Genomic DNA, 15,161 nt, shown 5'->3' on the forward strand with positions numbered 1-15,161 from the left:
GCGCTCTTTGTGGTGCCATCGCGAAACACGGCAGATCTGAGCTAAGCGCCCACCATTGTAAAAATTCGTCTGCTTACAATGTTGTATAACGGAGTAAGAACTACAAAAAAACGAAGAAAAAACATGCCTGTTGTGTGTGCTCCATATAACTGCAATGTCAAAAGGAAAAATACAACTGATATATCATATTTTATATAAACTTTATGAAGTTAAGTCCATACTTTTGTTAATTAGTAACATTTTTTTTTCATGCATAAAAGCGTAACAACGCCCGGCATAAACAAAATAAATGGTTCACTGGTAATGGACTTAAACTAAATACGGATAAAGCCAATACAATTCCGTTTCAAATCCAGTGAAAAACAAATAGCAATATGAAAGTAAAATTGTATTTCGACAATGGCATCCTTTATTTCTGCTCCTTCTGTCCTTACTGCTTATAGAAGAAGACGATGAGCTGTAGCTTATAAAAAGTAGGTCTATTTCGAAGACAAACGATTAATCAAATAAATGGTTCACTAGTAGTAGAGTTAAACTAAATACGGATAAAACCGCTACAATTCCATTTCAAACCCAGTAATAGCAATCAAATATTAAAATTGTATTTCGACACTCGCATCCAAAATAACGCAAAACTCTGGGGTATGTCGTATTGTTGTTAGTATTTTGACTGGAAGGACATGAAAGAACATAATTGAGTACCCACGTGCACAATAATGGGGTATGTATGAATATATTTCGTAACTACTTACCCCATTACTATACGTGGGTGCTCAATTATATACTAATAATTATCTGTGGTGCAACAGCCCTTGAAGGGCTCAGACAGACCAATCGGCTGTTGGCCCCACGTTCACATTTCGATAATAATTATACTCTACTGTAACAAAAAAAAAAAACTGAAAGCATGTTTGGTCACGTTTTACCCATGTTACACACTTGGCGTTAAAGGTTGTTTACTACAGATAGAGCCTACATTCATTCTATGTCTTATGGTATGATAAGTAGTTTTGCAATGTGCAGAGACTGGGAAAACAATTTAATAAAATCATCCGAATCATACTATTAACATTTTCTTCAGTATATTTGCTAGGACTTCTTGTCATACTACATGACAATTTTGCTTAGGTTATTCTTTTAAGCATTCCTTCTATGAATAGCTCATGTGTTTTAAATTTAGCGTACATATGTTTAGATTAAGTTCCTAGCACATATTTGACGAAATACTAGTTTTTTCCACTTCGGTTTAACTGATTTGTGCAAACGAAATTTTCACAGCCAGCAATTGCAATGTTACTCATTGCCACGCCCACTTTTTCTTTGCGCTCCTAACTTCATGGCGGACTGTCGTTCAATATTCTTCAAACATGGCGCCGCAATGACCACTCTATATCTTTCTCTTTCTAACTCGTTGCTAGGACCAATAGACTGTGTCACTGCCATCGTGATCTAATACAGGCCGTTAGGCAGGCCCAAAGAGTTTGTAATATATAACTAGCAACGAGTTAGATACTATAGAGAGGCTGAAGACCTCTGATAAGCGCTCCCTGCGGAGGCCAACAGTACTATGTATCGTTCCCTAAAAAACATGGCGGCCTATAGTACCGCCAGCCTCCGCAAGGAGTGCTTATCAAAGGTACACTGCAACGAGTTGGTACATGTATTATATTTTTCAGATATATCAATATTTCATTTAAACATTTGGCTATAGGTTTTGTAAAAAGCTGATTTATAAATGAAAAAGTATTAATTAAGACTTTAAAATTTCCAAAAATGTCTCATTCCCTCGGATTTAAATAAAATGTACCGTAAATCATAATATTCGTTGCTGGATAATTAAACCCTCTCAATACAGGTACCATTGCCGCAGAGAATTATAAGATAAGACGGACTGAGCATAAGCGAAATATCAAGAGTTTAGTATTTATTGTGTTTATAGGGCCTACTCCAATTTTCTTTTTATTAATGCGTAGGGCTCTTTTTGTTAACAAAGAGGAAAGTTAGCACTTGCATCATACACAATTTGTCATTATTGTTCAAAATAATGTAAGAACAGTTTTATTCTGCAAAAGCCTCTGCCTAGTTGCGAGACACGTGTGAGATTAATGTTTGTTTCAAATTATATTAGACTACACGATGTCTCTATGACGCGACAATATTTGTTTCAAATTATATTAGACTACATGATGTCTCCATCACGCGAAAAGAAGTTTAGCTAGCTGTGGCTCCTGTTGTTTCTGATAACAATGTTAATCGTAAGTATCTTATCGTTTTAATAAATGTGGTGAGTTATGATCATGAGTAACTTTCTATTAGTGTCATTCTTTAATTATTGTGTTGCTTGCTAAGAGGTTATTTGTAGTTTTAATAATTGCAATTTTAAAAAGTTCTCTGTGTTAATTCCAATTTCAAATGAATTTTTCTCAATAACTTAATTACTGGATTTTTTTTTCGCCACTACCTTTCTTATATTTTACTCCTATTAGTTACATACGTCGTCTCTCTTGAAATCACCTAGTGAGCACTGAATTACATGATTTAATATTAGGTTAGATTAGCTGTAAGATAATTAAATTTGTGACGAAGTCAAAAAATTATTTATTTTTCTTCTGCCGATTAAATTCATCCGTCTTTAGGTGCTTTGCTTTGGTTGCATCGAGTATAGCTTGTCATTTAATATTTGGGCTATATTTAGTGAAACTAATAAAACATAGGCCTACAGCTGTTATAAAACGTAAAGTTTTGTGTGTATTTTACTTTTTACTCATTAACATAGTCTTAATATGTAACTCAATTCACAATAATACTAACTTCATCACAGTCATTTCCTACAACATCCGAGCCACGCCCCTTTGTTTTGACTAACCGAAACATGGCGGACAAATGTTCAATTGTCTTCAACTTTCTGAGGTCTTTGGCCTCTCTATAGTATCTAGCTCGTTGATAACTAGAGACACCAACGGCGCTAGTTTCGCGTACAAAATTGAACCGCTGTTCGGCCGCCATTAAAGGGAGTTGGTGCTTCTCCGGGAGTGCGAGCAGTTCATGCATATTGAGGAGTACGAATAAATATAAGTACATTTGAAGGGAAATAATAAGAAAATGGTGAAATACTGCGCAGCAAATAATTGTTTGAACATAGCTACTATTGTAGATGCTCAGGAAAGCATGCATATCTTAATATTTGAAAGAATGTTGCAAATGCAGTTCCTCCTTTGAATGTGTTTACAGAATGTCGGAATATTTCTTGGATAAAGTTTTTCCAGTAACAAATTAATCAGGTTTACAAGGTTGGTTTCAACAATGTCTGTAACGGTTAGGTGCCATCATATTACAGTGGATTATAATAGCAGAGTGCATAAGAAAATCCTCACACTATATCTGTCTAAAACTGCTTTGTTTTACAATAAATGAATTAATAATGTAATTTCCGTATTGTACAGTATGTACTTCTAGATTTTGGTTGTATGGGTATTAAATGCAAAGAGTGTATATGCGTGATTTAATTTATTCTTTAGAATATCGCCAAAGATGAACCATTATAATACTTTAATAAATATAGCGCTTCTCTGCCATTCATGTTTATTTCATCACGACTCATCATTTGTAAAGGATGTTTGAAACAGTGTCTATCACGAGGCTACGTCAATGTTTTGTGGTACAGTTTTCGAATTTCGCGCCGCAAAGACTCCCTTTAATGGCGGATGCTAGCCGATTCAATTTATGACATTTTTCTTGCCTGCCACTCACGGGTATGTGTGGTTCTTGTAAGTATTACAAACTCTTTGGGCAGGCCATGTGACTCGCTTATCCCAATCACGAAGGGCGGCGTTTCAACCATATAAATTAATTGGAATGCATAAACAGTAACATATATTTCTCTAAAATGTAGTGTAATTGCATTAATAAAATTTAAAACAATGATCAGGGGACACTTCAGACATAATTCCTTGCGAGTTAATGTGTAATATTATTTTTGGTGTGAAAATTACGTTGTTCGTATGTGTGATACCTGCCTTTATTTCGATTAAATATTGCGAAATTTTTGTACATTCATTTATGCACGATTCAGTAATTTTCACTTGCACCGCACGAATATATAGAATTGTTGAAATTATAGGTTATGTTTACTGTACCAGTTGCCTTCTTCTGTCTAATTTTAGTGGTCTCCAATGCCCTGCCACTACATATGTATGTTATAGGTTACGTTTACTATGTTTAACTTATATTCCTATATTCGCAATTAAACATTATAATTAAACATAATGTCATGGATGACACCCGTCATATTCTATTTGTCTGTATTTTAATACTACAATTGAGTACTGTATTTATCTACTACTTAAGAGACGAAGTAACACAATCGTACGTACACTAATTTCATAGGAGTGGTGTAATACAATAATTTGAATAATAATATGGGACAAGGAGACGTTTTTAGTACTATAAATTGTAAGAAAAATAGGTTAGAGCTATCCTTCTTTCGAAAGATCCAAGTAGGTGAGTTTATAGAATATAATATATATATTTTAAAAAAATAATATATAAACCTTATGTATTTCATATTTCAAAAATGGAAGGAAGGTGCTAACTTTTTCAAAAGAACACGATATCGAAAGTACAATACATTTTATCGTCTCCTAGGGAAAGAGTCTGTGATGAGGCAATAGTAGCGATCCTGGTGGTGAGCAACTATCTATGGATGCATATTTCAACTCTTTACGTTTGCATATTTATTAAGTATTAAGCTTCGGGACTGGATATAGTAGACTGTGATATCATGTCCAAAGGTGCAATAAAGCCTCCACGCATTTAGACCCCACGCAAACGAGGGCCACCACCATGTCTTGGATCTTATTCTTATTCTGCAGGTTGCTACATATTGATCATGGGAATCCACAGCACCCAGATATCTATTATACAGTGCAACTGAATGTGTTTGGCATATGTGAATCGTCCTCTTTGTCTTGGAACTTCAACGTTTAGCTTTTCCAATCGAAATCGTGTTAGTAACATTGTTGGCCACTGTAACTACACTGTTGTCATTCCATCGCAATAAAATTACATCATCTGCAACAACAGACTCCTTGGCTCCTCTCTCCTTTTGCATTTTTAATTTGTTTGTATACACCTTGTTGTCGCAAATTGTTCCTGATGCTTCAATGTCTCAGCAGGTAGGTCATGTAGAAGATCAATAGACGTGATATAGTTATAAAAAACAAATGATTGCCCTTTTGGATATCAGCCTTCTTTAGGAGTCCAAAAACAACATCAAACCCCTGTCCTTTCCCTGAAGTTGGTAAGTTCGCATACTGTTGCCACAATATGGCTCCGCTTTCAGCATACTGTATAGCCATCTGCAGTACAGAGAGACCAGAGCTTGGCTATGCTCGATTGAACTGTTTGGTTCAATGTCTGCCATAATGCGGGACAATTGTTTCATCAATACTCAGGTGTTCTGGAATGTCACAGATTTTGAATGACTTATTTGTTATTTAGTATATCGAAAATTGGCCTAACCTTATAATAGCGATTATAAGAAATTGCCATATTATCAGCAAAATGCAGTCGTCTCATAATATCGTCAAAAGTATTCCACCTAATTGAATCAGAAATAAAAATGCTATGTAAATCTGGTAATGTACTCCAATAAAGTCGCCTGTGTGGATGTATATTATAGTCACAAATCAAAAGAATGCCAAGAAAAACTAAAATATTCTCTTTTGTTGTAGAGTCAGTACATAGATTTTTCTGAATGCAGTACTTACTACTTTGGTCCATTATCAAGTCTAGAACTCTGTCGGATACATTAGCTGGAATGCATCCAACGGTGCTTTTAGCGTTTCCATTTGGTTGGGATGGTATGAAATTTTGAATGCCGAAATATTTTCCCCAATTCTGGTGGTGGTGCATTACTTTCGTTATCAGAATCGGAATCATATTGGGCGTCACTCTCTGAACAGGATCATTTTCCACTTTATCATCACTTTTTTCAGAGTCCTCATCTGTTTCGGCCTCAGGTTGCTCCCGTGGTGCAAGAATGGCAACATTCAGTCGTCAGTGACTCATTACTCCGTATTTACTTCATATGACGTATTTCATTGACAGTATACAGCCTGAACTGAAAAAATATTCAAATCACTAGAGTTATAATATACATGACTAAGTTATATCCCAGTGGTAGATAAACCTAAATGAAAGCTAACTGAGAGTTGACTAACGTGGTGTAATCCTTATAAAATTTATTGTACAGAAGAAGTCCAAATTGTTTAGTTAGTTTTGATACTTGCACCATCACTCATAAATCAAATACAAGCATGTATCTCTAATCGTAATGTACCTCCTCATGAAATAGGTTTGTTTCGATTTGACTATTCAATAATGGATTGTATACTTGTGACTATTTATAGACTGATAGTATATTTACTTCAGGATTGCAGCTAGGAATGAGAGGACTGTATCAACAGAATTGGCTAGTCTTCCTCTTGAAGAAAACGTGATTCCTAGGAAGTCTGGTTCCTCGGGAAAACCTGTGCGGACTCGTGAAGTTGAGAATCAGTTGGAATTACAATTGTCTAAAATATGTTCCTCGTCTGCAAAAAATCTGAACAGTCATTCATCTATGGACATAGGCAAGAAACCTTTCAAAAGCGAAGTTTGTGCTAAGAATATTTCAAACTCGAAAAGTCGAAAAACTCAAGAAAGTCCGCACACCGGGGAGAAGCGTTTCAAGTGTGATGTTTGTGGTAAATATTGGTCCCAAGCGAGTCACCTAAGGGCCCATGTACGAGTGCACTCTGGCGAGAAACCTTTCAAGTGCAATGCGTCTGGTAAGTTTTTCTCGGTGGCGTGTAACCTAAAAACCCATGGACGTGTGCACTCTGGCGAGAAACCTTTTAAATGTGATGTTTGTGGTAAATGTTACTCCCAAGCTGGTCACCTACAAACCCATAAACGTGTGCACTCTGGTGAGAAACCTTTCAAGTGCAATGTGTGTGGTAAGTTTTTCTCGCGGTCGGGTCATCTAAAAACCCATGGACGTGTGCACTCTGGCGAGAAACCTTTTAAATGTCATGTTTGTGGAAAATGTTACTCCCAAGCGCGTCACCTACAAACCCATGAACGTGTGCACTCTGGCGAGAAACCTTTCAAATGTCCTGTTTGTGGAAAGGGTTTTTTGCAGTCATGTGACCTAAAGGTTCACGAAAGTGTGCACTCTGCGAGTCACCTTTCAAATATGATCATTGTGGTAAGCGTTTCTCAAAGTCGGGTGACCTAAAAGGCCATGAACGACTTCACACTAGTCAGGAACCTTTCAAATATGATGTTTGTAGTAAGTGTTTCTCGCACTCGGGTAACCTAACAGCACATAAACTTATACACTCTGGCGAGAAACCTTTTAAATGTGGTGTTTGTGGAAAGTGTTACTCGCAATCGGATCACCTAAAAGCCCATGAACGCATGCATACTAGGGAGAAACCTTTATAACGTGATTTTTGTGGTGTTACTCCCAGTCCGGATAACTAAAAGACCAAGAACGCCTGCTTACTGGGGACAAACATTTCTAATGTAATGTTTATGTATGTGTTTTTCCCTGCATGAAATGCTATCTACGTTTGAATATTATGCTACGGGAGAAATTTCATCTCAGATACAGATATATCACTATAATGCATCCTGCAAATGCAACACAGAGTTCGTGTGCACTCAAAATTGGGTTTCTGGCGTCTTGTCAGTCCACTGAGGTGTGTGGATATGAAGGGAAAAGTTGGGAGAGTGTCGGGTGTAGTTATTGGGTAGCTAGTCGGCAGAGCGTTAGTGCGCTAAGCCAAAGGTCCCGGGATCGATACCCGGCTCCGGAACAATTTTTCCTTTGAAATTATTCATGTCTGCTTCACAGGAAGAATACCTGAAAGCCATATTTGCACAGCAAGATCTGTTTATAAGTGGAGGAGTGGTGACGTTCTGGAGGGAGGTATTGAACGGACGTGTCTATTGTTTTCCATTTAGTATTTTTGAAAAAGGTCTTATTTTCTAGCTAAATTGTCATTGTCATAATAATGTAGATTTTAGAAAATCAACTGAAACCAGTCTTTCGACATTGCCTCAGCAATAGCTTCATTATATGTATCGTCACTTCTTTCCAAATATAACCTCGTCCTCGAAACTTCAAAACTCTTATCGCTTATTACTTATTTTTACATGTCAATATCAATACGGTGCTATTCAGTGACGAAAGGATTCCAGAGTTAAAACGAATTTAGCCACAATGCATCTTTCTTCAGAATAATATTAGTAGTAATAATAAAGAAACTATAATAAAATAACAACGTAAGAAATTGTTAATAATAATAATAATAATAATAATAATAATAATAATAATAATAATTGTAAATTACAACATTTGCATTGTTTCCTTTCATGTAAGCATAGTATACAATTATTCCTCAAAATATATGCAAATATACCTACTGTCCTTTTAAAAGGACACCTGTTTCTAGCTCAACCAGTTACAACTAGAATGTTTCGACACCATACGAATACTTTAGTTATATACTGCATTAAATGGGATTTGAAAACTACACTAAAATTGCAAAAAAAAAAAAAAAATTTTCAGGCATATCTGGGTTTAATACTCAAACTACCAGCATGAACAAATATTTTTATGAATATTACCATTAATGTTGTTTAATCAACTGTCCGAAGAAGGTCTAAACCTCAAGTGATATAAAAAGGCTCCACTTATGAGGCAACTACGTCAGGAGACAATGGGGCAGGGTAGCCAGTTCCTTTCCCCCTACATTTTGTACACTGCCGATTAGTTACATATTATACTAATCATCTTCAGATGGATGCAAACATTTGATCTTCCTCTGACACATGTTGTCAAGTGAGATGTACTGCCTGATAATAGATGTATATATCAGCCAGAACCTCGATCAAAGGAAAATACAACAATGACAATCTATAATTAAACACTATTTAGACATTGAGATAAATGTACATATTTTATATAATTATTGTGCATACCAACTTCAGAAATATAATAACAAGCGTTAAAGAAAGTCTACTATATTCCAGCTAACATTGGCCTGTAATAATTATGACAGCTGAGCTCAAAAAACAGATCTAACTATCTTAACGTCTCCTTGAAAAGCATGTGTCTCGTATTTTGTTCAGTATTTTAGATTCTGATAGGATCTTTATTATTACTTTATAATCTTGCGTTGATCTTTCGATATCTTCATTCACATACACTATTTTCCACTTTTCTTTATATATTTCACAACCACCTGAGAATGTTAAAAAACATTTCTTCCAATATTCATGTTCGAATGATACTTGCATATGCACACATTGTGTGGTATTTTAGAATTTAATTTAATAGAGGGGGGGCCTTGAGTTTAAAGAATTTGTGAATTTTACGTTAATTTCAGGGTATTCCTGTATAAAAAGTTCATCCTTTTCCCTGGTTGCTGGTAAGTGACATCACCTCATCCTAAATAGTAGCAGGAAAAAGAATAAAGAACATAAGATTTGCTCATGCTATGACGTTGTTACCAGAAGAGAAAAAGATACTAAAGGTTATGCATGGGAGAACTCCATTGCTCTATTATGTTTTCTTCCGCAGTATTATAACATGATATACACATTTAGGGCAATAGTGGCAATGTTGATAAAACAAAGCCCTTATGTATTGCTTCTGGTTCTTCTTGACTAGCACATTGTCGCACTATATTCAAAGACCTCCATATTCTCACAGTTGTCAATCAGTACTTATTTAATTGTTTTATACTTACTTGTAAAGAACTGTTTTCAGAATATGGGAAGAGTGACAGTAGGAGGAAGAATAATAAAGAGCATAAGATCTGCTGATGCTATGACGTTGTTAGCAGATTAGGAAATGATACTATTTTATTATGCACAAATAACATCAGAATGCTTAATACCAATTTTACATATCATTACTGACATACACATATGCATTGTCGTTTCCATTCTTGGTTTATTGTTAAAAGAAAAACACTTTTGTGGTCATACAATGAACTTTCGTGATCAGAATATTGTACGAAATGGAACTATAAAAATTGGAGATTTATCCTTCGAAGAGGTGGAAAAATTCAAATATCTTGTAGCAACAGTAACAAATATAAATGACACTCGGGAGAAAATTAAACGCAGAATAAATATGGGAAGTGCCTGTTATTATTCAGTTGAGAAGCTTTTATCATCCAGTCTGCTGTCAAAAAATCTTAAAGTTAGAATTTATAAAACAGTTATATTACCGGTTGTTCTGTATAGCTGTGAAACTTGGACTCTCACTTTCAGAGAGGAACAGAGATTAACAGTGTTTGAGAATAAGGTTCTTAGGAAAATATTTGGGGCTAAGAGGGATGAAGTTACAGGAGAATGGAGGAAGTTACACAACGCAGAGCTGCACGCTTAGTATTCTTCACCTGACATATTTAGGAACATTAAATCCAGACGTTTGAGATGGGCAGGGCATGTAGCACGTAGGGGTGGATCCAGAAATGCATGTAGAGTGTTAGTTGGTAGGCCAGAGGGAAAAAGACCTTTGGGGAGGCCGAGACGTAGATGGGAAGATAATATTAAAATGGATTTGAGGGACGTGAGATTTGATGATAGAGACTGGATTAATCTTGCTATGGCGGGCTTATGTGAGGGCGGCAATGAACCTCCGGGTTCCTTAAAAGCCAGTAAGTAAAAAAGCACAACGAATTTGTCAAAATTTTATTGAAATAACCATAATTTTATCCACCACTGTGGAGTAACGATTAGGCTTCTTGTCCGTGAAACAAACGTCCCTAGGTTCAAATCCTGGTTGAAGTTTTTTCGAAGGTTTTCCTGAACCACTCGAAGGAGAATTGCAGGTTGACTTTCGGTGTTGGACCTGGGATTCTTAATGGACTTCAACAATCATTCTAACATAATGAGGTTCCACAATAAGCCTCCTCAAAAAAAAAAAAAAAAACATAATCTTACATTTATCATGTTATTTCTTATTTGTACTCATTCATGACCAGGGAACGGATTTATATGGACTAAAAATATATGAAATATGTAAATATATATGTAGTTATTTTTACCAAAATATGGAATTAAATATGGATTTTTACCAAAATATGGAATTAAATATGGACTTAAAATTATAAAAAAATGACTATGTACGTTAAATATTGGTACATTTTAATCAAACTAAACAAAAAATATCATGGACGTACCTTATCTTCCAATGTAGTTTCAACAAAACACAATTTTTATTGTCTGTTACCATAACAATAGGTTACAAACATTTCTTTCAAGTGCTGAAAAGTGAATCTTCTTCTATTGTCTCTGAGGATAGATTTATACTGACTAAAAGAGCGTTCGACGTCACAAGAAGTAACTGGTACATAATTCAATTTCACAATGTCTGCTGGGGATAAGTCCAAGTTAATCTTCACTGTTGATTCACCACTCATCACAGCAACAACCTTTTGTAGTTCTTCATATCCAGGGTTTTTTGAAAGTACAGTGTCCACCTTAGCTCTTACTGCATCTGCAACTTTACCTCTACCACGATTCAGTTGTTCCACAGTACTATTTATAATTTCAAAACTTTCAGATAGTGAAAGGTGCCTATTTTGGAGACTTTTGAGCGTTTTTATGATGCATGAAAATGTATGCTGAATGTGAGCTAAGTCATTCTTCACACTTATGTCACAGGTAACTGTTTTCGCAGTATCAATTGAGACTGCATCTTCAGAGTCCAATGCAAGGAGAACATTGTTAATAGAGTCTATATGTTCGGCATAATATTCAACTGCTTCTAGCCATGTACCCCATCTAGTTAAAATTGGCTTTGGTGGCAATGGAATTTCAGGGTACATTTCTTTCAACACGTTAACTCTACTGGGAGCTTTGAGAAATACTTTTTTCACTGATGAAATCAACAAATCTACTTTAGGGAAATTGTCTCTGACCACTTCTGCCACACGATGAAATGCATGCGCCACACAAGTAAAATGAGTCAATTTAGGATATACAACAGATAATGCTTGTCCAGCTTTGACCATATAAGGGGCAGCATCGCTAATAAAGAATAACACATTATCGTACATAATACCCTTTGGCCACAGGATACCCATAGCTTCGTTGAACAGTTTAACTATAGTTTTGTTATTGCACTTTTCTAGAACATCACAATGTAAAAGAATTCGTTCAGAATATTGTTCACTTAACAAACCGATAACTACATTACCAACAAGTCTACCTTCTTTGTCGGGAGTCTCATCAATGGAAACCCAAATTGAACTATCTTTAATTTCATCTCTTATCTTCTGTATTGTCTCATCGTAGATGGATGGAGCATACGTCTTCCTAAGTGTTGACTCATCCGGGATTGTATGTTGAGTATATTTTTCAAGGAATTCCCTGAAGACCTTATTCTTTAGTTTGTAGAGAGGAATATCAGCAGAGATGAGAGAACGGCACAGGTCGATGTTAAACTCAGATCTTACATTCGATGTTGTTGGTTGTGTTAAAAACAATTGTCTCTGCTTGGAATTTAGTTGTTTGTTGGCCTGATGTTTACTAGTTGTAATGTGTTGTTGCACCAGGAACTTTTGTGTAGATGATACTGCACACTGACACAAATTACAAAATAATATTTTATTGTCAGTTGATAAACCATCTTCTTTAAATTCTGAAATGTAACTTGTTAGTTTTGATTTTAAATTGACTGAATGACGTACTTTTGGCATATTTACCGTCTTTATAGTATGATTTACAAAACTGAACCTATGTGTACTCTGACTGGCATTTAACTGTTGAGCTGCACAACTGAAGTCTGTTAAAAATTTTAAATTAAATTAATACAGTTTTGTAACTTACTTTCCCATTGTTGATAGGACTGCTAATTTTCAAATAACTCTGATGTTAAAGGGATTACTGAACATGTGTTTAAATCTCTATTGTTGAAATGTATTTTTAAAAGTTAATGGAATTTTGTTTTGTTTTATTGTTAAACCTAATATAATATGGACTGTTTTATATGAAATATGGAAAATATATGGAAATTAACGAAAATATGTACTAAACTCTAAAATATGGAAAAATATGGAAAATAAAAGTAGGATTTTTCAACCCTACACATTGTGAAACATAAAGATAATGCAAAATATAAATTATATTGGCTTTATAAGTAAATATGTATTTACATATAAATCCTTTCCCTGTTCATGACCATAAAATATATGATGAAACATCAACCAGGGTGAAATGAAGTTTTGTGCTACAAGACAAAGAAATAAAACGTGCTATGTGAACTATACTGTACTAGGTATAAGAAGTGGAACAAATTGTCTCCATATAAATAGAGAAACAGATTATTTCCTTCAATAGTTAATAACCTATACTTATTCAATCAAGATTAAAATTTACTTATATAATGAAATGTTTTAATTACTTGAAATGAACCTCTCATGCCTTAACCATTATTCTGTCAAATATCTTACGTTTGAAATAACATTGTAAGAGGATTTTATAACTAACAAGCAAACATTCTGATGGGGGCAGATAATGAATTTAAATTTTTTTCTTCCACCATATTAATCATGTCAAAAGAAGTGCTTATACAAATTTTTGGCACTCGACCACAATTACAAGGACCGTAAAAAAATAAGTTCCCCAGCGGCCGCTAACAGAAAAAAAAAAAAACACAATTTCATTGGACAAATTTTTGGAATGGACACAGCAATTTTTGAGTTATTTTTCAACATACTTTCCATCGGAATTGAGACATTTCTCATATCATGGGATGGACAGAGAGAGGTGCAGACGTAGTCAAACGCTGGTTCTGATCTGAGGCGGCTGACTTCTACGACAGAAAAATTGATCCTGTGGTAACAAATGTCTCAATTCCAGTGGGGGATATGTTGACAAATAGCGCAACAATTACTGTATCTGTTTCAAAAAATATTTCTATGCAATTATGCTTTTTTCTATAAACGGCCCCATGGAAAATCACTTTCTGGACGGCCTCGTAATTGCGGTCGAGTGGCCAAAATTTGTATGAGCACTTCTTTTAACATTAATAACATGGGTGAAGAAAAAAAATTTACTTTTTTATCTGCTCCCATCAGAATGTTTGCTTGTAAGTTTATTTTCATCATATCTCGTAACTCCTCTCTTTCTGGCTGAAAGATTGCTGATATAATTAAAATCTGTAGAGAGGAGGAAATATTGTTCAAATTCAACTTCTTGCTGAAGACACCACTCTCGGTCCACTGTTCAAAATCACTGAAAAGTTATTCGAGTCATCTCCACTCCAGGCTTGTCAGTCGTTATTCTTATCCACTGAGATTTCGAGTAATGAAGTTTAGTTGTTACAAGAATGTTTGGAGAAGCACTTTAAAGTCAGAGATCACATGAGTGAGATACTTGCAAAGACTAATTACTTTTATAAATCTAATGGTACCTGAAGTTGCACATAAGCTTGCGTTTCTATTTTGTGCAAAATGCGCTCATGGCATAACAAATAGGTACTTTTGGTCATCTTCATCACTAAATCTCTTAGCCATCAGGTAGAACCATAAGAACAGTAATATCCTATTTTTATACATCCTCATTACATCTTTAACATTATTAACGATTTGACAAATTTGTTAATTGTACAGTTTCCTTTATTAAATAAAACTTCCGGACACATGTTGTAATGAACTATTTTGATTGTCTACATGTGGAAAATACATACCTGAAATTACGCCCCGTATTTTTTAAGCATTCTGTATATGGATGCATATTAACTACGGATTGAGCTTCGTGACTGTATATACTAGACTGTGATAATAGGTCTATATGAGGTCACCTATGTCCGCAGAAAGTTGATGTACTGTTAAGTCGATAAACTGTTTTAAAGAAAATGTGACAATTTGACTTACCTCAATCAGATTATAAGAATACTAAATGGAGTAATGTAGTGAATAGATTTAATATGTTTAAGTTATAGTGACACAATTGATAGTGGATAATGTAGTAATGCCATCATATTGGTTCCTTGTACAATATTAAGTTAATTAATTAGTGATAAATTTGGCATATTAACAGTAATGAAGTTAATAGCAAACTAATGAATTCAGTTCTACTTTATAATAATAAAG

General features: G+C 34.9%; 1 protein-coding gene across 1 annotated transcript in view; it reads left to right on the forward strand.

The window, feature by feature from the left end:
- The window catches only part of LOC138693177 (zinc finger protein ZFP2-like), a 94,213-nt gene that overhangs the window by 13,659 nt on the left and 65,393 nt on the right, over positions 1 to 15,161 (forward strand). Inside the window, exon 5 of the mRNA XM_069816902.1 lies at positions 6,433 to 14,694. Coding sequence (XP_069673003.1) covers positions 6,433 to 7,279 — 847 coding nt within the window. The 3' untranslated portion in view covers positions 7,280 to 14,694. Of the gene's footprint in view, positions 1 to 6,432 lie in introns of the transcript that reaches the window.

Source organism: Periplaneta americana, chromosome 17 (assembly GCF_040183065.1).
Source record: "Periplaneta americana isolate PAMFEO1 chromosome 17, P.americana_PAMFEO1_priV1, whole genome shotgun sequence".
Taxonomy (NCBI): Eukaryota; Metazoa; Arthropoda; class Insecta; order Blattodea; family Blattidae; genus Periplaneta; species Periplaneta americana.